The sequence below is a fragment of the Mesoplodon bidens genome (genome assembly GCF_964165515.1).
Source record: "Mesoplodon bidens genome assembly, chromosome: 16".
NCBI lineage: Eukaryota > Metazoa > Chordata > Mammalia > Artiodactyla > Ziphiidae > Mesoplodon > Mesoplodon bidens.
Window position 1 is genome coordinate 75705480 of NC_138173.1, and position 23220 is coordinate 75728699.

Here is a 23220-nt window from a genome sequence, read left to right on the forward strand (position 1 = left end):
CCGCCAGGAGGGCGTGTGATGGATATGCTAGTTGCCGCCACCCCACTCGGCAAAAGTCCTCTGTGGTCCTTCAGGCTGGGTCTCCTTCTTCAGGGTCCTGCTGCTCTCCACCCTTCCAGGACCCTGGGAAGAGACCTACTCTTGTCTTTGAGAGTGCGTATGTGTGTTTTCTATCATTTCTAAGGGCCTGGAAAAGACACTGTGTGTGCACCTCCTGGTATCTCAGAGCTCAGTTTCCTGATCTAAAAATTATAAGTCTCTCCATTTTGTTGGCAGAATCAAGCACGTAACAGAATGATGTAAAAGAACTGTGCAAATGGGAAGCATATAAAAGCTTTATAATTAAAGCCAATGTGTCCTCTAGACTGAGTTTGAAGCCAAATGTGAGATTTCTAAGAATTCAACTCTCTTCACTAATAAATTTTTCTTCTCCCACTCCCAGGAAAATCCTAAAGCATACTTCCCAGAAACACAAATTAGTGAGTTTTTAGAACCCACTTGTTACATAGATAGATGAGGTATAGACAGACAGTTTAGATAGAAAATAGATAAGGTAGATAGACATAAATACAACTTTTTTTTTCTGATTTTCCAATAAAAATGAAACAAACACCCCAAACAAAAACCCCTGTTCAGTGGGCTTCCCTCGTGGCGCGGTGGTTGAGAGTCCGCCTGCCAATGCAGGGAACACGGGTTCGTGCCCCAGTTCCGGGAAGATCCCACAGGCCGCAGAATGGCTGGGCCCGTGAGCCATGGCCGCTGAGCCTGCGCGTCCGGAGCCTGTGCTCCGCAACGGGAGAGGTCACAACAGTGAGAGGCCCGCGTACCGCAAGAAACAAAACAAAACAAACCTCTGTTCATACTGTTAAAACAATGTAGTAGACCAATACGTGCTAATAAGGAAAGATGATCAACTATTTTTCGAAACAAAAAAACGTACATTGCAAACTCTACATAGTGTGGTCCAATTTTTGTACAAAAAAAGATTGTTTCCGCTTTAGCACATGTGGGACAGATGTGGAGGCGTGCGGGTTGGACGGGGTCTGGGGCACTGCTTTTCCGTTATCTACCGCCCGTGTGTGTGCGTCCTCCAGCCAGTGGCCTGGAGTGGCCTCCCCTGGCGGGTGACTGCACCTGGGCCAGGTGAGGCGTGGCGGCCCCGCGCCAGGTCTCGCGGGCTTTGCACATCCTGGGCAGGGGCTGGATGGACACCAGGGGGCGCTGCGCGCTCGCTTAGCCGGGAAGAGGATGCGGGCGGGGCCCCTGGCTCCAAGCCCCTCCCCACGGGGAGGGCCCGCCTCTCGCTGCCTGCACAGCGGCAGGAGAGGCAACGCGCGGACCCTTCAGCCCCCACGACAGGGAGGCACGACCCCCTTGGTCCCCACGGCAGGGAGCTGTGGCCAGGTTCTGCCCGCGGGGGCTCTCAGGGCACAAGCGCAGGGCCAGGGCCTCCCAGTTTCCATCCTCCTGATGCCCAGGCACAACCCCGGGACCCCGTGGCGATCTCGCCCCCAACCCCACCCCGCCGAGGGTCCAGGCCGGCCCCTTCGCTCCTCCGACATCCCCAGGCAGGCCTCCCCAGTGCCTCAACTCAGAGCCAGCCTGCGCCCCACTGCAGGTCAGCAGCCTCGGAACAAATCGACCGCATCCTGCGTTCATCTCTCACCGGCTGCGTGACAGTGGGCGAGCCCCTCCCCCTTCCTTTCTTCTGTTGCCAAGTGCAGGGTGGCTTGCAGCTGCCCAGGGTCCCACCCAGTCCGTGTGGCACACACCCCATGCCTGATGGCAGCTTGGCCGCTCCCTGGCTGGCTGGTGGTAACCAGGGCCGTTCCTGAGCTTTCCCCGCTTCCCTGGAAGGCTCTCTTACCAGCTGTCAGGACCCCATTACCCACCCACCAGGACAGGCCTTGGCAAGGAAGGGCTGCCAGACATTTGCCCACACCTGGCCTGGGGCCCCAAGCTCGGGGTCTGGCCTGAAAGAGCTGTGTCAGGTCACCAGCAGCTGGGTGGTTATCATCCCCAGCTGGCTGAGCCTGAAGCCCACCTGAGCCAGGTGAGGTGGGCCGAGCTGAGACCCCCACCCACCCACCCAACCCCCTCACCTCTGGCAGGTGCCCTGGAGGGCCTGGGAGTTCTGACACGGGCCCTCAGGTTTGGGGCTGGGAGAGCCTCTGGGGACACTTCAGGAGCCCTTACCTAGTCCACACCCACTGGCAGCCCTTGGTCAGAGCAGGGCAGTCTCTGTCCTCCCCACAACGGACCCACCCAGGTTCCAGGAGGGCAGGAGGCGGGCCTGGGTCCACAGCCCAGCCACAAGAGGGCAGAGGGAGGGGTTCTGGAGAAGTGACACAGACACACCCATGCTGTCGCCTGGCAGGGAAAGGTTTATTAAGGTTTAACCACAGAGTGACAGAGCGAAACAGACATAGGGAGAGCCTGGTCTACACCGGAAAGTGAGCGTGTTACACAGACAGGACTTCACGCACCGGGAAGGGGCAGAGAGCCTGGGTATATCCCCGGGACCTGGGGCTCCGCACCAAGACACAAACGCCAGGCCGCTGGTGCCCACCTAATACAAAATTAAGTGATGTGCGCATTACTTTTCTTTATAATCCCTTTTCCTCATAAAACGTTATGTGTTTAACACACACTTGTATCACTGCTAAAATCAGCAAGAGCTATTATAGTGTTCCAACTTAATTAAGTTGATAAAAAAAAAAGTCCTGTGGCCAGTTCACAATGGAACTAAATTAAGTTTTGTTCCAAGATGCCTGGGGAGTTCCTCTGGCAGCAAGAGGCATTTCCAACAATTGGGTCATTCCGCCGCCAAGAGACAGTCTAGGTCCACAGCACGTGGAGCTGTGCCCCTGGCAGCCCAGGGTACGGCAAGAGGGCAGGGTGGGCACTCAACTCGGTGGAGGGCCCAGCGGAGGCGGCCACCCCCGAGGAAGGGCTGGCCAAGGGCCCAGGACGGCGATGGGCGGCCCCCCGCGAGGAGGTAATGACAACAGCCCCCAAACGTACCAGGTGCCCAAGGGCCGCGCTGAATCGACACCATTCCGCTGACAGCTGAGCCCCAGGAACGCTCAGGGCGTGGACCCCCGCGTTAGCCCTGTCAGGCAGGCCTGAGGGCCCAGCCCGGAAGCGGGCAGGAGGTGGATGGTGTGTCCTAGAAGCAGCCGCCTGCAGATGGAACACGGAGAGTCGGGCACGTCCGTTTCTGGCAGCAACCTTCCCAGGAGGCCCCTCACAGGGCTGCCTGCGCTCCCAGCCGGGGCGGCCAAAGGTGGACAGAAGCCCGGGTGGAAGCCCAACAGCTCGAAGGTGGCTCATGTCCAGAGAATGTGGTGTCTGACAGCCTTGCTCTGCACAGCTGTCCCCGTCACTGGCTGCTGCGCGCCCTCAGCCGCACAAGGGATCGGCTGGCACCTCCTGGAGCGTGTTTCAGCCCAGGCTTCAGAGGCCTGTGGTGCCCAGAAGGCGAAGGCTGGACAGAGCGGACGGCCTTTCCCCACAAGCTCTACCAGCCACTCCTGCCCCTGCAGCCTCTCAGAGGCTCCACCTTGGGGTTCTGGGGGGCCAGGGATCTACGTCTCCACACACTCGAGCCTTTAAGAAAACACACCCGAGGGCTATTTGGAGCCAACGACCCCGCCCGTCCTGCCTCCCTCTGGGAGACACTGCTGGTCCCCCCACCTCAGGGGGCCCTCCAGCCACCCAGGGAACATCGCAGTGCTGACCCTGCCGACAGAACGGGAACAAGGTCCCACCTGGCCAACCCCGATGGCCTCTCGAGCCTCCCCCACGGGAGCGCTCCCGCACGGGGCAGACCCCCGCCACGTGTTTGGGGCATTGCTTTGAAAGATTCTCCACTCAGCGGACTGTTATAGGGAACCAGGGGTGCAAACCAGACCTATGTTACCCTATGTTGGTAGGAAGTCCATTTATACGACACAGCGACCAACCAAATCCCTGCCAAGCCCTCTGCTCAGGGACACCGGGCCCTGAGCGGTGCCCGCAGACCCCCGGGGCCCACAAAGCCAACTCCAGGGTCATCTCTCCAGCATCAGCCACCCGGCCAGCCTACCCAGGGGTTGTCACAGCCCACTGGTCACAGCCTGACCAGTCCCCTTGGCCGGAGCATCAGAGGACCTTTCGAGTTAGCAGGCCACAGAGGACCGCTCTGGGGCAGTCGCCCCACGTCGCCCTGAGGTACAGCGATAGGAAGCACACAGCCCTGAGCCACGGTCAGCGACCACCGCGTGCAGGCAGCCCGCCCTCCCTGCCGCTCGGCTTTTCTTAAGACACAAGGTGACGACAGAGCTTCAAGTCAGTGCGACCTGGGAATAACCTCCCTGCAAGGAAGGAGCTGAGTGAAAGCGCTCATGCCTTGCCCGCTCGCCCCCAGGCCAGCTCCGTGGCTGCCCCTGATCCAGACCACAAGGCACCTGCCCTCCCAGACCGACACAGTAAGACACACTTTGGTCACAAACATCCCAAGGGCTTTGAAATCTGTAGAACCCGATGGCAGCACACTCACGTCTGCACGGAGCCGCCAACAGTGGCCACGCCCTTCCCTTCGCGGGCCTTTATCACAAGCACTTTCCAGCATGGTTCTAACAGTCACTTCAACAAATGTCCTTTGATGTCTTCGCTGGTTCAGATCACGATCAAGTTTAAGGCTGGGATCTCCAGGGTCAACATGCTTTTCAGGTGGTGGTCTAGCCACAAGCCCCTCTTGCTCCTATAAATCAAGCCCCAGCCGGGCCCTGGGGGCCCTGGGTCTGGAAGGGAGTGCTGGCTGTGGATAGGGGCGGGCCCGCGAGGGGTGGCCCTCTCCCCACCATCCCCGCCACCCCCCATATATTCTCTGCTCTCCGGCCTCCCCGTTTTCTAGCTGCCAGGAGACCCCTCGAGGAGCAGCTAAACGCAGGCTGCGATTGAATCACAGCAGGAGGACCTACCATCCGAAAGCTATGAAGGCCACTGAATTGCATATAAGTGACCTGCTGGGGGGCACCCTCCTGGTTGGGGGGGGGAGCGGGGGCGAGGGGGAGGGTGTTGAGAAGCACACACCGCATGGCCGCTGGGTCAGTGGGGGCCTCGGGAACCCCGAGGGGGCCTTCAGTGGTGGGAAGGACCTTCCAGTCCAAGCACGAGATTCCCAAGGCCATGCTCCAGCAATGATGTCATCGAAAACACTCCCATCTTCTGGTCGGTTCTCTGTGATCCTGGGCTTCTGAGGGAGGACACGTGGCCTGTGGACACGTCCGACATGGACAGGCACCGCTGCTCCTTGGGCACAAATCACAACCTACAAAGCGCCACCAGCAACGGAGAGACGGGGCAAGGCCAGAGGCTGGTCAAATACATTAAACACGGCTATTCCTTTCAACACACAGAAAATTCAAGTAGTTTATTTAAAAACTGCTTAATTTCATCTTGAAATATATGTTTGCTTTAGAATGATCATATTGCAGCATGATTCTCATGCATTTTAAAGTACTTTATTTAAAAAAACATCAACTTGAGGCAGCGAAGTATTACAATCCTCTCACTTTATCCGGGTAACGGGCGGGAGGCCTCCCTCTTTCTCCTGAGATCAGTAAACCTAGACTGACCGTTCCAAAGAAGAAAAGCAGAAACTGCTTAGTTATAAAGAGAGTGTGGTTTGAAAAGCATTTCCAAACAGCTGCAGCATGTGACGACCGTGCTTCCCTGGGGCCCGAGTTTGATTCTCCGCTGAAACCAGAAACACCGCGCCGAGTTGACCCGTGGACCGGACCTTCCTTCTATCCCAAGACCCACTTCTTCACTGTGAGGTGGCTCTGATTCCAGTGGCCAGCGGGGTGAGCAGGCGCAGAGGTCAGAAGAGTGCAGAGTGTCCGGCGTGTGGGCCTGGTGGTGGGGCACCACAGGCAGAGCCACACCGGGAGCTCTGCCCTCGTGATTTCCCCCACAAATGGTTTAAAGACAAACCAAAGTGCAACGCAAGAATCACAGCCTCTCCAGGGAGCTTCGGACAGGACGACGGGCAGGAAGGCTGAGCACGGGCAGCAACACACAGGTAGGCCCGCAGGCAGGGGCAGGTCTGCTAGTTCAAGGGCTACCCCGGCGCTGGCGGCCCATCCCAGCCCGCTGGGCGGGGTGTCTGGAATTGGCCCTTGTGAATTGCCCTGGTCACCCCACGAGAACCCAGGGGCCTTGCCTCCTCCTGGCTTTGGTGTCCCCACTACTGCTGCCCGCTGCCCACGAACGGGGCTGCCCGGGCACAATGCGGCAGACTCTCAGGAAAACAGGAGATAGATGCTGTTCTTCCAAGAAAACCATAGTTTCAGAAAAAAAAAAAAAGAAAAAGAAAAAAAATTTTTTTTCTAAAGTAATCATAGAGAAACATACTCTCCAATAGCTGCAGCACCAACAAAATGTGATGAGCTCTGACAGAATGTCCGAATACCTGTAGGCGTCCACAGGGAGGAAAATTAGATAAACATGTTTTAGTCACTAGGACTACATGGCTGCTATCTGAAGAACTCAGATAAGATATAGCAAAATACATGAGATATTTTTTGTTTTCAATTATAACTTTAGAAAGAGCAAAATTCTTATTTTTTCCTAAATCACTTATGGTCTATGTTGTAAATCTGGTTTATACTTTTAAACCATGCAGAGTAATATACCTGCAGAGTAAAAGACAAAGTTGAAATTAAAAGATCTTTTCGATTAAAAATAAAGATTTCAAATGATTCTTTTTAATTGTGGGAAAAGTAATTAACGTGGTATTTTTGCCTAGTGGCGCAAAGCTACCCTACAACTACCGAGCCTCCAGTCAGGTTTGCACTGCCGCTAAGGCCACAGCAGCCAGCCTGCAGGGGCGGTGTCCCCCGCCCCTCCCCGCCTCCCTGCCCACCCTGGAATGTGTGTGCACGGGGCGTGGCTCAGACCATCGACTCGGTCTCCCTGAGCCCTTGCGGGCCCTCCTTCCGGGACAGCTTCAGGACTGTGGGCTTCTCGATGCTGCTGCTCCCGCCTTCGCCCAGAGCCTGGGAAGACAGGCCCTTCTGCTCTTCCTTGGCCTCTTCAGACCCCTCTGGATAGATGACCAGGAAGGTGGCCGTCAGGAAGCCCAGGAAAGAGCCCACAGAGGCCACCATAGGGATGACGCGCACAGTCCCGACCGCATCGACCACGCTGCCCAGGGCGGAGGCCACCAGGATCTGGGAGATATAGACCTGGCAGGAGAGGATGGCACAGTCTATGCCAAAGCCACGCTTGGAGTTCCCGGGGCTGTGGTGAACGTACTGCAAGAGAGGAGGACACAGGCGTGAGGGCCGGGGGGTCAAGCCGTCGATCATCCTTCCCAGGGTTTGAACATTAACCTCAGAAGCCTGGACACAAAACCTGCCTTCCCCTCAGCCTGCTTGTCCCCGTCCTCACCCAACTTCTATCGAACATATAGTATTGGAGGTTCTGGCCATTACGATAAGGTAAGGAAAATAAATTAAACCTATTAAGAACTGCAGTATACGTTATATACTGGAGTACACGTCACTTTGTTGTACAGCAGAAACTAACACACCATTGTAAAGCAATTATACTCCAATAAAGATGTTTAAAAAAAAGAACTGGAGGGGCTTCCCTGGTGGCGCATTGGTTGAGAATCCACCTGCCAATGCAGAGGACACGGGTTCGAGCCCTGGTCCGGGAAGATCCCACATGCCGCGGAGCAACTAAGCCCGTGCGCCACAACTACTGAGCCTGCGCTCTAGAGCCCACAAGCCGCAACTACTGAGCCTGCATGCCGCAACTACTGAAGCCCGTGCTGCGCGATGAGAAGCCACAGCAATGAGAAGCCCGAGGACTGCAACAAAGAGTAACCCCCTCTTGCCGCAGCTAGAAAAAGCCTGTGTGCAGCAATGAAGACCCAACGCAGCCCAAAATAAATAAATTCATTAAAAAAAATACAAATGAGAAACAGAAGTATTGTCTTTAAAAAGAATTGGAAAGCAAGAAATAAAGCTCATTATCCATGGATGATGTGACTGTGTATGCAGAAAGCCCAGAAGGATCTACAAATATACTATAACAATTAATAGAATACACCACATTTAGGGAATATCATAAATGCTCAATACTATAAACTTTGAACTCTCTCTAAATTGATATATGTAATCAATGTGTTTCCAATTAAAAAAATCCCAGAAGCGGACTCTAACATTTAAATGGTCAAGAATACCCGAGACAATCTTAAAGAACCAAGCTGAAGAACTTATACTACCAAGTTTCAGGTCCTATTATAAAACTACTTAAGACAGTGTAGCATCATCTGTCTAAAGACAGACAGACCCATGGAAGAGAATACAGAGATCCCCCCAGACAGAAACCTGACTTGTGACGATCACGGCACGGCAGTGCCGGTGGGGACGCTGGGTCACGTGGCCATCCCCATCCTTTGTAAGGAAGCCATAAAGTTCTGATCTACCTTAGACCACACACACGAAGTCTACTCCAGGCAGGCCACAGGCCGAGGCTGCGAGTGCGAGGGAAGACGCGAGCAGGAATGTCCCATGCAGCAGGGCTGGGAGAACCCCAGAGCCGCCCACAGCTGGTGACCCTGCCCCAGGAGCTCACCCACCAGCCCCCCACGCCCCCACTGGCCACACACCTCCTTGATGTCGTGGTACTGCCCGAGCAGGGCATACGGGCAGTAGGAGATGCTCATGGACACGATGCCCATGGTGCTGATCATGATCATAGCCACGTAGACGTTGGCAAACATGGCCATCACGGCTGTGCCAACGGAAAAGCCCAGCGTCCCCAGCACATAGATGACCCTGATGCTCAGGTCATAGTTGTCCAAGTACTTCTGTAGCAGGGCTGCAGAGAGAGAGGCCACCACGGTGACTGACAGGCACCGCCCACTCGCTCCCCTCCCTCTACCGCTGCGCTCAGCCTGGCCCAGGAACAGGTGGCCGCCCCTCCTCTTTGCCTGCCAGGCCACCATGTGGTGCTCCCGAACAGGCCACAGCTCACTGTGCCCCACTCGGCTGCCGGGGCTCCGCACCGCAGAAGGAAGGCGGCGCTCTTGGTCCCAGACCCCATGACCTGGTGCTGTCCTGCAGCTCCCTGGGGCCTCCCTACCCTGCAAGCTCAGGCCTTGCTGATCCTTCCACCAGTCCAGGCCCACTCGGCACCCTCTTGGGCCCTGTGCCTGGTCCTGCCTCGAGCACCGAGTTGTTGCTGGTTTTCCTCGCGAGCACCCACCCGCTCTGGGTCTGGAAGGACAGACTCCTGCTCACCTTCGTGACCCAGCCCTCCTGAGAAGTCCTCCATTAAAGCATCGACAGCACCGTGACCGTCACGAAGGCTGCCCGCTGCCCCTGGCCGTTATCTTGGTCATCCTCGGGTAAGAGCACAGGCAGGGGACCCGGCCCAGGCTCCGCCCAGAGACACCCCTAACTGCGGCTCTGCCCCGTTTCCAGAAGCTGTGCCAGCATGTCGCTCCTGGGACTGAAGCCTGTCACTCTCACCCCCTATCCTCCAGGACACAGATGACTCCAGGGAAAGGCTGCTTGTCTCCCCCAGCCACCCTGACCTCCAGCAGGGCCCAAACACACCGTATGCGCTCAGGCAGGACCCAGGATGCCTGCCTCACCTCCCCCGGCCTCCTGGCTGAGGGCACAGCTCCTGCAGTGCCGCCACCCCGAGCCGTGGTCAGACCCCTCCCCGAGGAGCCTGGGCAGGTGCTTGCCCAGAGGACAGCCTGCGGCGGGTCTCAGCGCACCGGTTCCCGGTATCAGACGAAGATGGCTTATTCCCAAGATGAAGGTGAGTGGACTTCTATGCTGCTGTCCCTGAGGGGTGGACCTGTCTGGTCAGGGCCCACGGTCTTTCCAGTCATGGAGCACGTCCAGACAAACGGCTCACCTGACCGGGGGACGCTTACCTGAGCAAGTCGCACCGGTGGCCGCGTAGATGACCAGACCCCAGCAACCCATCTTCACGCCCGCGTTGTAGGCCTGCCATGCAGTCGAGTTGGATGGAGCCTGTTCCAGAAACGAGACTGGGGTTCAGGGGGTGGGGACAGCGTGCTGTACCTCCGGACAAAGGAGGTCATTTACGGGGAAATTTACATCTCGACTGCAGGCAAGCCGTGTAGTACGGAGGAAGGAGCAGCCACGGCCCTGGCCGGAACCTGTGGCGGGTCGTTTGCAACCCCCCAGCCTCGCTCCTGCCCCATGCCTGGCGGATGCGACTTGCAGGTCCTGTCTCTGCCCTCTTGGAGCCCAGAGGCCGCACGAAGCAGCTCAGACAGTCCAGAATGGTGAGGACCACGTGGGGCGGGAAGGCCTGAGCCTGCGCTGGGACCATCTCGGACCTCCTGGCCCGACTCTGGGCGACACGAGCACAGGTACGAGTCAGCTGATGATGCCACGGGGACTAGGAGTCACGCCCCGCTGGCCCGGCCACGAGCCAACAACATCGCTGCTTTAACCGTCCGTCCGTACGCGGCGTCCGTACGCGGCGGGAGCGGGCCTTCCTGCCTCTGGCTCCTCGGCGCTCCGGCACTTGCCGAAGCCTGCCGTTTGCTCGCCGCGGACCCCAGTGTGAGTGCCCTCTCGGGCACACATGACGACTCCCGACCGTGTTAACAGGGGCGCGCTCTGGCTGGCTGCCCGCCACGCACCCCTGCAGCTTTGGGGGCGGCCTGCTGGGCGCCGGGGCACCAGGCTGTCACCACAGCCAGGCTCTGCCCACCCCACCCCCCCAAGTGCCCGGGCGCTCACCTTGGGGTCCCCCTCAAAGATGACCTGGCCCATGAAGTCGGTGTAGAACACGGCCTCGGCGATGACGGAGAACCAGGTGAGCAGATGGCAGAGGCAGAGCCGCACCAGCTCCTGGGGCATCTTCAGCATGGACAGCCAGAGCAGCCGGACAGTGGTCTCGCCCTCGCCCTCCTCGCTCTCGGTGTCCCCGCTGGACGTGGTGGCCCCGCTCTGGTGGCGGCGGCGGCGGCGGCGCAGCCGCTGTCGCTTCTGCAGGTCGTACAGGTCGCTCATGCTGCGCGAGGGCTTGATCAGGACCACGGCGTGGGCGCGCCGGTAGCGGTAGCGGTGGGACCCGGTCTTGCCGTAGTAGGAGAAGGTGCTGGAGGCCTGCCGGCGGAACATGTGCCGGCGCCGCCGCCCGGAGCCCGCCGTGGCCGAGGGCTTCATGTCCACCCGGCTGCAGCCGCTGAGGCCGCCGCGGGGCGGGGAGCCGCCTCCGTTGGGGAGCCCGGCCGTGCTCAGGTGGTTCTCCAGCAGGGTCTCGTCCTCTCCGGCGGGCTCGCAGAGCAGCGGGGGCAGGCGGGGCGGCCGGGCCCGGGCGAGCTCCTGGCTGGTGCTGCAGGGGGTGCCAGGGTAGGAGGCGTCGTGGAAGATGGAGGGCTCGATGTCGTGCAGGAACAGCAGCTCGGGCTCCAGGCCCAGCGTGGCATCCGGCACGTGCAGCACCGAGTCGCTCTTGCTGCGCACGATGCCCGCGTCCAGGTAGTCCAGGGCCAGCTCGTGCGCCGACTGCACCTCGTCCGGGAACAGGGCGCCGCCGTCCAGGGCGCCGGCGCGGGGGCCGGGGGCCGGGGCCTCGGCCGCGTCCACGCTGCGCTCCTGCTGGGGGCTGTACTGCTCCTCGTCGATGCTGAACAGGTGCAGGACCACCGACACCGAGAACACGATGGCCGCGAAGAAGAAAAGCACCTCGTTCTGCGTCCGGAACCAGGCGCCCAAGAAGGTCTGGGTCCAGTCCAGCCCCCCCAGCACGTAGCCGACGGCCCCGCCGAGGCCTGAGGGACGGGGCGGGGTGGAGCAGCAGTGAGCGGCGCAGGCGCCTCGGCCCTCAAGGAGGGAGCCGAGCCGGGGGGAACCCGGACGGGACTTCAACCCCCCCCACCACCACACACACTGGGGTCCAGGGCCGCCACTCAGAGAAAACGGGGGGAACAAGGAAATGAGGAACGACACCTGAGCCCGGGTTCGGAATCCTGACCTGACAGGTTCCTGCTTCATGAATTAGGACAGAAACAGGCGGCTGCCCGCCCGGGGAATGCTCTCCGTGCTCACCGCCATCCCCTGAGCTCACATTCCCACATTCCCTCGGATGGGAAAGCCGCCCGACTGCAGGGGGCGGCCAGCACAGGGCCCTGGACTGGGGCCACCTGGCTAGCATGTCCCCCGCCCCAGACCACAGTCACTTGGCCCTGCCAGGATCCCAGCTCACTGCCTCACCCACCAGCGTCTGAGACAGCCTTAAGCAGAGGCCGTGGGAGCAGCATCCGCCAGCCCTGCCGACCTCAGACAAGCCGGGTAAGCACTAGGGGAGGGCAAACGCGGGGCCGGGGCCTGGGGACAGGGCCGGGGGCAGGGCGCGCTCTCACCGGCAGAGAAGGCATGGATATTGAGGGCCATGTCCTGCTCGTCACTGTCCACCACGTCCAGCAGGTAGGCGCGGATGGGCCCCTCGGTGGCATCAGCGCTGAAATCCAGGACCACCACCCCCAGCACCGTGAGGACGATGCCAATGGGCTGCCGGTTGGGGACATCGCCGAGGGACAGACCTGACAGGGCACAAAGGAGCAGCCGATCTCAGCCCAGTGGCAGGCGGTGACCTCCCGGGGAGACAGCGGCCTCCCGCCCCAGCCCAAAGGGCACGTGCTCCTCGGCACAGCCTCCCCTTACGGAAGGAGAGTTTTGTCTTTCCTGACTCTGGGAAGGAGGCTGTGAGCCATAATCACGCACCTGCCTCAGGTGAGTCTGGCCCTGAACCCAGAGACCAACCTGCTCCCCTGACAGCTGAGCTAAAGCTGGTTTTACTGGATTCACCGCCATGGGACCGAAGGGCACTCTGTGCCCAAAAGTGATGAGGGGGCACTGGGCTCATGGTCTGGAACCCAGGACTAGCCTCTGAGCTCTGCAGATGAGGCAGGTCTCAGACACACCCACCCTGCTTGAGGGCAGGGAACCTGCTGGCTACCTGGACCCTGCAATGCACGGGAGCAACACAGGTGCAGCAAGACAGAGGGCACCGGGCCGGAGCTCCGAGCTGCTGCATTTGGGCCACAGTGGGCCGGGCCCACCTGCACACACAGGTCCTTGAGAAAGCCACAACATGCCCTCTGAACTGTGCCCGCAGGTGCCAGGAGGGCGCCCCCCCGGACTCCTGATCCGGGGGCATCTGGATGGAGGGGAGGTGGATGGGCGCTCCGCTCAGGGAGGCCTTCCTCGGCCGCCCCCCACCAAGCTGGCACTAAGCTCGCCCCAGGCGGCCTCACGCAGCCTCTGAGCAGCTGAGCGAGGCTCTGGCTGCACAGCAATGTTTTCTTTCTGCGCCGCCCTCCCCAATTCCCGAGCCTCCTAGCATCAGTGACCCCCGCCTGAACTGATGCAGACTTGGGGAAGGCTCGCCTATGTCAGAACACAGATTAAGCCTTCTACTTACAAAGTCGTTGCCAGAAAACAGGGTTTTGTTTTTCACGAGTGCTGACGGTTGCTCTCAAGCAAAAGCTATTTTCCCACATGTAGTTGTTTTAATTGAAAACAAAACAACAACAAAAAGAAGCAAAACAAACCACGAGTACACGAAAGAAACAAACAAAAAAGTATCACACTAGGTCTGGACATTTTCAATACCAAGCCTAAGAAAAGGAGAAAAAAAAAAGAAAAGATAATTTCTGAAATAATGCTGGAAACAGGACGTGGTGTCAGATACGCATTAAAAACAAACGGATCACAACAGGAAACGCTGCCTGAGAACAGGTTCCCACGGCGTTCCCACGTGGGGCCCGTGGCCTGGCCACAGCCCGGGCGCCCAGGGCTCTGCACAGCTGCCCAGTCCGGGGCCAGCCGGTCTAAATTCTTTACACCTGCACTGTCTTATGGAGTCCCGGTCAGGGCTGTGCAGGACACTCACCGATGGCAGAGCCGTTAAGGAACAGGGCCACTCCGAGGAGCACGCCCACGCAGAGCGCGAGGATGAACGGCCGCCGGCGGCCCCAGCTCAGGGTGCACCGGTCACTCGCGGAGCCGATGAGGGGGGTGAAGATGAGGCCAAGGATGGGGCTCAGGAACCAGGTGAGGCTGTAGTACTGCTCCGGAAGGCCTGCAACAGACACGCGGGCCGTCACACACGCGGGCCGTCACACACGCGGGCCGTCACACACGCGGGCGGGCGCGCGGCAGACCACCTGCCCCAGGCAGCTCGGGTCACGTGCGCACACAACCCTGCCGGCTAGAGAGCCCCCAGGCAGACGTCCCCACCTGCCAGGCCCGGTGTCTGAAATCAGCCGAAGCCCGACGGGGAAGCATCAGGTGGCCCGAGGCCAGACCTGGGCCGAAGAGCCCGTGTCCTGGGACCTGCCTAGGGCGCACTCGGCAGGCGGGCACAAAGCGTACGGCGCAGGACACAGGACCCAGCGGGCCCCGGCCGCCGTGCACACATGGAGAGGCACCTGCAGGGGCGGTGGCACGAGGGCAAGACCCTCTCATTCCTCTGGCACTGACCAGGGCCTGGGGTCTCAGGGGCTGCTCAACGCCACCCTCGGGGACCAGGCACTGAGCCCGTCAGCCCAGAACAAGGCAGGCGGGGGACTGACGCTCGGCTCCCGGGATCCTGGGCCTCACAGCTGAAATCTATCACAAGGGTCCTGCAGAGGGGCCTCGCAGCCACTGACACACTAAATGACCCCAGCCGTGGGCTTCTGAGTGGCTACTGAGGGGTGGCAAGAGGGGAGGCCACAGTGTGTGTCCAGCTGGAACCAGGGGGGTTGTGTCTGGTGCTTCATCCTCCTAACTGCCCAGGGAGGCAGGGATTACTGTATCCATTTCACAGACGGGAAATCGGAAGCTCAGAGAGGTTTAGGTAGGCAATCTGCCCTGGGTCACAGAGCGAAGAAGTAGGAGCCTAGGACTTAAACCCAGGGCTGCCTGATTTCAAAATCTGTGTACCCCCCGCCCCACTCTACATGCTTCCTCCCTATAACACAAACCCAACGCCCGTCGCCACTGGAACAACGAGAGACGAGTCTGGCTCGTTCATACGCAGGACGACACGGCGGAATCCCGCACACGCTGGGTGCACAGGGCCCACGCTGTGGGTTCCACGTACATGATGTCCAACGGGGCTACACGAGTGTCTGCTGGCAGAAGCCAGGGTGTTGGTCGCCTGTGGGAGGGGCAGGGGCTTCGGGCTGGTATGTTCTGATCTTGATCTGGATGGGGGTCCCTGGAGACAACTCACCCAGCTGGAGACTTGGATCCTGCACCTCTCTGTATGTCATACTTCAATGAAGAGTTTATATAAAAAAAATAAAAGCGTGCCTTGGCACCCCAGCGATTGTTAGCTAATGTTTTACACCACCAAAGCCGCTGAGAAACGGAATATTGTGCTGAACTACTAAGACAAATAAACTGTGTAGGAGGAGGAAATCGTTTTCAAAGGAGGAGGGAAGCACCTTTCAAAATCGTTGCTAACATGCCCGTTAAAATATTTACGCATTCAGCCTAGAATTCAAGGTGTCAGCCTCGACCTTTACACCACACAGAGCCTTAGGAAGGGCGAATTCTGTTCCTGATTCAAGTCAGCAGAACGTACTGGTGTTTCAGGAAATGAGAAGCCTGCCGAGTGTGCTCCGCTGACAAGCGGTGGTTTACGTGGTAGGCCCGGGTCCTCGGCGTTCACTGTCAAGGCCAGGCACCGGGTAAACGACAGCAGTGCCGGCCACGTCGGCCGCGCCGACACTTCCTACGCTCAAGAACGCACAGTGTCAAAGTCGGGCTTCCCAAAAACGGCTCCCTCACTAAACCACTTAGCGGGGGCGGTGCCGTCGGTTTCAGAGAAAGGAAAGCATTCTTACCCCAGTGGACAGCCTCTTAGCTATTGCTGGGCTTTTCAAATGTCACAACTTTACTAATGAACGGTGACGAGCTTGGTGACGGGGCTCCGTGCAGAGCTGCAGCACGCATGCACTTGCACACATGCAGGCATGTGTGCACACGCACGTCGACTCCCTGCCATGCCTGCCGTCTCCCCTGGGCGCCTGGCCCTCCTGCTTCAGGCACAAGGAAGTGTTCTGGACTTCTGCACCTGCTGACTCTCACCTCCCTACCTGGTGCCTCTTAGAACTCTGAGGGGGTCCCCCACCCAGGAGGCTCACCACCACTGCTGTAATTCCACACCTGCTGAACCACCTGTATGCGTTCCCAAGAGACGGGCATCCCTGAGGGCGGAGACCCACAGAGGTACCAACGACTGCTAAACTGAACCAAACCCAAGGTGCACCTGCAGCGGGATCAGCCTGAAGACCCCAACCAACGACCTCTGACCCTGCGCAATGCTGCTGGCCGGCCCCCAACCCGGGTCTGATCTTCAGCTGTGGTTGGCCACGCCACCCGCTGGTGCCCTCACGCGCCAGGCCTACCATCTGCCCCAGGCCACCTTCCCCATCCCCAGCCAGCCCACCACACACATGCCTCCTGGCATCAGTCATCTTGGCTCCCGGTCTTGAACGCACTCAGCACTGGTCCAGGAGCAGGGGGACCGGGCACACGACACTCCTGGGACTGGCTGTGTTTGCTATGCCGTGGGGGAGTGGTGGTTCCTGGCCTTGCCAGCTTCCAGTCCCAGGGAGACAGGCATTAGCAAACTCACCAGGCGACAAGCATCTCAGGGTGACCCGTGGCGCTTCAGGGACTGAGCGGGTCAGGAGGGCAGCACCCTTGAGTCTGAGGGAGAGAAGCGGATGGGGTGCCGGGCAGCGGGGGCAGAGGGGGTGGGTGTTTCTCTGGCCATGGCAGGTGGAGCTCTTCACAGAGCAGAAGGCCCTGCGACCCCGGCCGGGCCTCTCACAGGGGGACAAGGGACGGGAGGTGTGGGACCTGCAGCATCATCCCATGCACCTGCCTGGATGTCGGGGACACGGGAGGAGTCAGCACTGGATCCCTCCTGGCACCTCAGCTCGGCGTGGCCGGAGGGAGGCCGCTGGGCAGGGCGGCCAGCAGGGCCCCACTGTCATCCCGTCGCTGCTCAGAGGAAGGGTGTTCGTTCCAACCCCTCTTCTTCTCAAGGTCAATGCTCTGGAACACGACTGAGCAACTCTGTGGCCCCTTTTTGTTAAGAAGGTTGCTACGTTTTTTAATGGTCGAAAAAGATCAAAGTAAGAACATTTCCTGACATGTTAAAAAGTGTCTGTCAATAAAGTTTTATTGGAACGAGGCCACACTTGTCCACTGATGAACGGCTGCTTTGAGCTCCATGGCAGAGCTGGGAGCTGCTACAGACACGCGGCCAGAGCGCCAGGAACATTCACTCCGGCCCCAACAGGAACCGCCCGCCAACCCCTGCTCTAGATGCAGCGCGGTCGTGTGTTGTCCCGGGTTTGTCTGTCTCCTGAGTTGTGCTCAGTCGGCCCTATGGCTGCGGAAAGAGGGGTGTGGAATTTCCCAACAATGACTGCGAATGACTGCTGGATCCTGCCCATCCTGCCTCACCAGTGTCTTAGGCTCTGTTGCTCAGGAGCACACGCACCTCACTCCTGAGCCCCCCTTCCGTCCCGTGAGCTGCCCTCTGTACCCCCGGCAGTGCTTCGTCTTTATCTGGGGTTAATACTCCCCCAAGCCGACTCAGGCTTCCTGTTCCCACCTTTTCACCTTAACCCCTCTGCGTCAGTCACGGTGTTTTACAAGAAGATGGGCGGGTCTTGCTGTTCCATCCACTCTGGTGTCTCCCCTCGCTGGGCCGTTTCGTCACTTACATTTAGAGTAACTGCTCACGTGGGTGACATCAGGGCTGCCGTTTTACTACTTGCTTCGTGTCTGCCCCCTCCTGGGGTCTCTGTTCCTCTTGTTCCTGCCTTCTTTTGGTTAACTGAGTATTTCTCCACATTCCATTTTAATTTACACATTGGCTTTTTAGCATTATTTTGTAGTGGCTGCTCTAGAGACTGCATTACATGTCAACTTTCAGTCTGTTAGTGGATATCGTTCACATCACATAAGAAATTAGTGACTGTCTGTGCCCGTTTACCCTAAGCCCCTTTATGTTGAAGCTGGAACACACGTTTCATCTGCAGACGTGATAAACCCCACGCTGTGCTGTGAGTTTTACCTTAAACAGTCATTCATTTTAAAAGAATTAATAGGAAGCTGGTCTTTTATTTTTACCCACCCATCTTACCATTTCCGTAGCCTTCCTTCCTTCTTCCTCGAGATCCCAGTGTTCATGTGGTATCACTTCTCTTCAGCCTGAAGAACTGTTTTTAGCTTCTTCAGCATTTCTTACAGAGGTCTGCTGATGACAAATGCTCTTAGAATTTACCTAAATGCTCTTTATTTCAGTTTTTTTTTTTTTTTTTTTTTTTTTTGCGGTCCGCGGGCCTCTCACTGCTGTGGCCCCTCCCGTTGCGGAGCACAGGCTCCGGACGCGCAGGCCCATCGGCCATGGCTCACGGGCCCAGCCGCTCCGCGGCATGTGGGATCTTCCCGGACCGGGGCACGAACCCGTGTCCCCTGCATCGGCAGGCGGACTCTCAACCACTGCGCCACCAGGGAAGCCCTATTTCACTTTTTGTTCCTAACAGATATTTTTGCTGGATACAGAACTCTGGGTCAACTCCTCTCCCCGCCGGAACTTGAAGACACAATTCCGCTGTCTTCTGAGAGGCTGTGACAGCCAACATGACTACATACATGTCTTTTCTTCCTCTGGTGCCTTCGCCATTTCCCCTCTGTTGCTGCTTTTCAGCAGTTGGACTACGGTGAGCCTAAGGCGAGGCTCTCGTTACATTCATCCTGCTTCACAAAGCTGTAGATTTAAGCTTCCACCAAACTTAGGAGGTTGTCAGTTATTTCTTACTTCACACTTGATGCCCCATTCTCTCTCCTCTCTTCCGGGACTCCAATTACACGTATATTAGACACTGTCCCACTGCTTCCTGAAGCTCTGCTCATTTCTTTTTTCAACCTTTGTTCTCTCTGTTCTTCATATTAAGTCATTTCTACAGACCAATTTCTTAGTGCACTGAATCTTCTCTCGTCCCTAGGTTAATTTTTATTTCAGATACTGCATTTTTCAATTCCAGAATTTCCATTTGGTTTTTTAAATAGCTTCTATTTCTCTGTTGAGATTTTCTACTCTCCACCTAGAGCCTGTTTTCCTTTATGTCCCCGAGAAGAGTCAGAACGTGTCTGATGATTCCAACTCAAGTCATCATCTTGGGGTCAGGTGGCTTGTGGCCTTTTCTCTGGAGTGAAGGTCATGTTTTCTCATTTTCTTTTCTGCCCAAATGTCTCACAGTATTGAGTTGTAGTGTAGACATTGTAAAACGATGTGTGGCAGAGACTATATTCTGTTACATTCCTTTGATGAACAATGATATATTCCCCCCCGCCAAAGGTCAATAACTGGACTTTGATGAATAATTCTGGTAAAAGCGTTTCTGCACAGATATGCAGGTATAAAACACATATAAAAAATGAACATAAAGATTCCTTCTCTCCTTAAGTACATCTTAGAACAGCCATGACTAAGTTTAACTTGATATGTATTTCAGAGCTTAAAAACCCAAGAAATTAATAACAAATTTTTGCACAGTTTAACTTGAGGCACATGCGTTTATTGTCCTAACACTGGAAATACTTTCTTGACATTTGATTTGATACTCTTATTGGTTAAGCTTTTGCCTTTTAAAAGTTTTCTTAGGAGAAAATACAAGAAGAAAGTATCTATCCAGATTACCCATCACTCTTTGAACATTACTTAGAAATAACATGATCCTAAAATAGGTCAATTTTGAAAAACACTTGACAAAATGCTGGACTGTTATTCTTCTATTCAGGATCTCTTTTTTGAAAAAGAAATGAGTATAAAAAAGTAATTTTGTCCTGACATTGGTGGGATGAGATACAGTCGTACTGTTCACAAATCCAACACGTAAGTGTCTGTTTTAAATGAGATCAACACTAACAGGTGACAAGAAGAAGAGCAGCCAACTTTAGGAGACGCTCTCATCCCACCCAGTCCCTCTCGGGTTTTACCAGCGTTGATACTTCTGTTTTAACAAACAATTAACTTGGCTGGACTCGAACTCAAAACTGTCTCCACTGTTTTTTTAGCTTTAGCTAAAATCTGTCCCATTTCAGGAATTGCCAAGAGATACGAGCAGAGATGACAAATGGGATTAGGGGTTTCCCAGCTCTAACTCTGCCCTTGGGTTCGGATACCCAGCTGTGTTTTAGCCCCTCTGGGCGGCATCATGTGAGGCCAATCTTCAGGGAAAAAGCCATAAAGCACAATGGGAAGCTCACCGGGTGCCCGGCCGGCCCTTCTCCTATTTTGGATGCTCTCTAGTGCTGACAGGCATTAGAGGGGAAACTGCACAGATAAAACTGTTCCTTGAAGATTCGGCCTCTTAGCTGGAGGGGCACAGACAGTGGCCAAGCGCTTGCTTCTGGCCATGGGCTCATTACCACAGTAGTGACCATGTGCTGAGAGGGGCTACAAGCCCTGGTCACAAGAGAACTGCTTGTCCACACTCTCTCTCTCTGGCCTACACAAACATTCTGTGAACGTCTGTGAGCTGCAAGGCTCTGCGTCAGATGGGAGTAACTGAAGACTGACCACAGAGGACACAAGGACTGCCTGGGAGACATGCCCCGGCCCCGGCTCGCCCTCGGCTGCTAAGTGCCCACCGCCCACCCCCGACTGGCTGGGCCGGCAAATGTGGGACACACAGGGTCTGGTAGATGGAAAGCCTGTGCTCTTCCCAAGTACATGCCAAGACATGGACACGCGTGGAGAGGCTGGCCATGCAAGGCGACAGAGAAAGCCATCTTCACCGAAGGTGCCCCCTGGAAACCCGGGCTTCTCGCCCCTCCCTGGGAGGAAGCACGGCGTGAGCAGTCTGCACTGCCCCGGGACCGCTCCACACCGACAGGAGCCCTCACGTGGTAGCTCACGCTTCAGCACCAGACAGGCTGCCCAGTGCCAGTTCCCCTCGGGCAGCGGCATTTACATCCCTAGGGCCCCTGTGCCTGCTGGCCGTCGTGTGTGTACTTTGCCCAAGGAGCTGCTGCGCTGAGGACACTGCCCTGCCCGGGTTAAGAGCACGGCTCACCCCGCACGCAGAGCTTCTAAGGTTCAAGTGTACATCAACACCAGAGTCAGACTCCATTCCATATGCCTCTGCTCGGGCTGGAGTGCCCCCCCGCCCCCCCATAAGGCTCCTTTGCACCGACCCGTGCCCTGTGCTAAGTTTGCTGAAGGTGGCCTTTCGGGGCAGGGCTGTTGGGGGAGCCTGTGTTCTGTGGGCGCACCCCCTTAGACGCAGAGGCGACCTCTGGTCTGTGTGACAGTACAAGGGTGAGGTACGAGCTTCACAGATGTGACCTGGCAATTTCTGTCAACCTTCTCTGAAAACGCACGTGTAACTGAAATTAAAACGGGCCCGCAACTTAAAGTGACTCTTAGGAACTCATCAGGAAAGTGGTCAAGCTGGGTGCTGGTTAGCAGTTCACCCCAAACCCGTGTCCTGCTCGCCCAGAAACACCACCATCACCAGGCTTCGCACCACCCAGAGCGCTGGCCGCCTCAGGAGGGAGCTGGAGGGGCTGCAGGTACGTACGGATTACCTGCGTCGGAGGCTCCCCGGAGCCTGGGCCGCCTTCACCAGCGCACCGACCCTGAGAGACCGAGGGACACGGCTCGGGGCTGGCAGGGCGTCAGACCCTCAGCCCACCTGCCCCTTCAGCTCTGCCCTCCGCCCCCACCAGCTCCAGCCTGTCCTTCCGACAGCTGCCAAGGCGGCCGGGCTGCGCCTTCCTCTGGTTACGGTGCCATGGTCGCCCCCCACACGACCCTGTTCAAACGACTCCTTCCTCATCTCCTCCACCTACTGCAGCCTGGCTTCCCAGAGCCCCCACACCCACCCCGAAACTGCCCTCAGAGGTCACCAGGCCACCTACCTGCCAACCCAGCTGGCCCTTGTTTATTAGACTTGGCCGAAGGCCCCAGGAGGGCAGAGGGCGTTGGCACAAGTGCCAGCTCCTGGCACAGAGCCCGGCGAGCATGGGCGCCAGAACCACGTGCTTGCTGCGTGAAGATGCTGCCGGGCCCTTCCACTCGCACCCCGTCCTCCTCCCTGCTCGGCACGGGACCCCCCCACACCCAGGGAAGGCCTCCGTGGAGGGGGAACCGGGCAGAGGCTACAGGGCCAGGAGCAGCTGGTCAGGCCGAGGAGGCAGGAGCGCCCAGGAGGCCCGACTGGACCGACAGTGGCCTCTGTTCTCCTTTGCCTTGTCCTCTCCTAAAAGTCACCCTGGGCTGCAGAGGGAGTGCGAGCCCACCAGGAGCTGAGTGCTTGGGGTGCGGGGACAGCTGGGGTCACCCCGCGCTGGGCAAGGAAGACAGACACTTCCCATCACGTCCCCAAAGCAGCCCCGGAGGAGCGAGCGAGCCCTGAGAACACAGCCCCGACCCCGTCCGTCCGTCCCTGGCGTGGCTGCCGCTGGGACGCCCCGGACACGGCATTTCCCAGCAAGGCTCTAAACACACGCAGCACCGGTGCGTAGTAAATAATTTTTGTTTTCTTCCCGGCAAAAATGAACAACAATGGTGGGACCAGAAAGGCTCCCCGTTCACAGGAAATGCCGAGGGTGTCACCGCTCGCCGAGGGCTGTGTGAGGTCACGGGCGACAGCGGCCACGCTTGGTCACGCGCGGCCTCCCATTCAGCACAGCCAGCAGCTTTTTTGATAAACTGGTCCTTCTTGGGGGAGGGGGCCAGGGGACTGGGAAAGCTGCCTATAAATCTTTAACAAAAGATCTGAAATGGGAATAGGAACTACATTCTTTCTCTCAATAGACAAAGCCTTCCCCATCAAGATATGCTTGTATTCTCAGACAAAACCTTCATGATAACATTAAGGCCATGAGAACCCGCTCTCTGTGGGAACCCTTGGCAGCCTGCAGTAACCCCGGATGAACGTAGCCAACCCAGCGGGGAACGTGGCACTACGCAGCCCCCTTGAGGGCCACAGCCGTGAAAAAGCATGGGTCCGGCCGAGGCCCCGGGGCCCAGACGTAGGCATGGTCCCGAGGAAAAGGCTCCCCCCGAGCAGAGAGGGTCTGCACTGGGCAAGGGGGCAACCCCTCGTCCAGCTGGAGGGAGGGCCACAGAGCTGAAGGAGCCTTC

General features: G+C 57.6%; 1 protein-coding gene across 3 annotated transcripts in view; it reads right to left on the minus strand.

Annotated features, from left to right (window-relative positions):
* Positions 1 to 6560: 6560 nt before the first annotated feature.
* SLC45A4 (solute carrier family 45 member 4) overlaps positions 6561 to 23220 on the minus strand; it is a 72425-nt gene continuing 55765 nt past the window's right edge. Inside the window, exons 3-9 of one of the 3 annotated variants that reach the window (XM_081258589.1) lie at positions 13948 to 14136; positions 12416 to 12595; positions 10788 to 11824; positions 9947 to 10046; positions 8666 to 8877; positions 7233 to 7301; positions 6561 to 7090 (exon numbers count right to left, since the gene is read on the minus strand). In XM_081258589.1, coding sequence (XP_081114715.1) covers positions 6995 to 7090; positions 7233 to 7301; positions 8666 to 8877; positions 9947 to 10046; positions 10788 to 11824; positions 12416 to 12595; positions 13948 to 14136 — 1883 coding nt within the window. In that variant the 3' untranslated portion in view covers positions 6561 to 6994. Of the gene's footprint in view, positions 7302 to 8665; positions 8878 to 9946; positions 10047 to 10787; positions 11825 to 12415; positions 12596 to 13947; positions 14137 to 23220 lie in introns of all 3 variants that reach the window. The other 2 variants (XM_081258587.1, XM_081258588.1) reach the window with 2 other exon arrangements.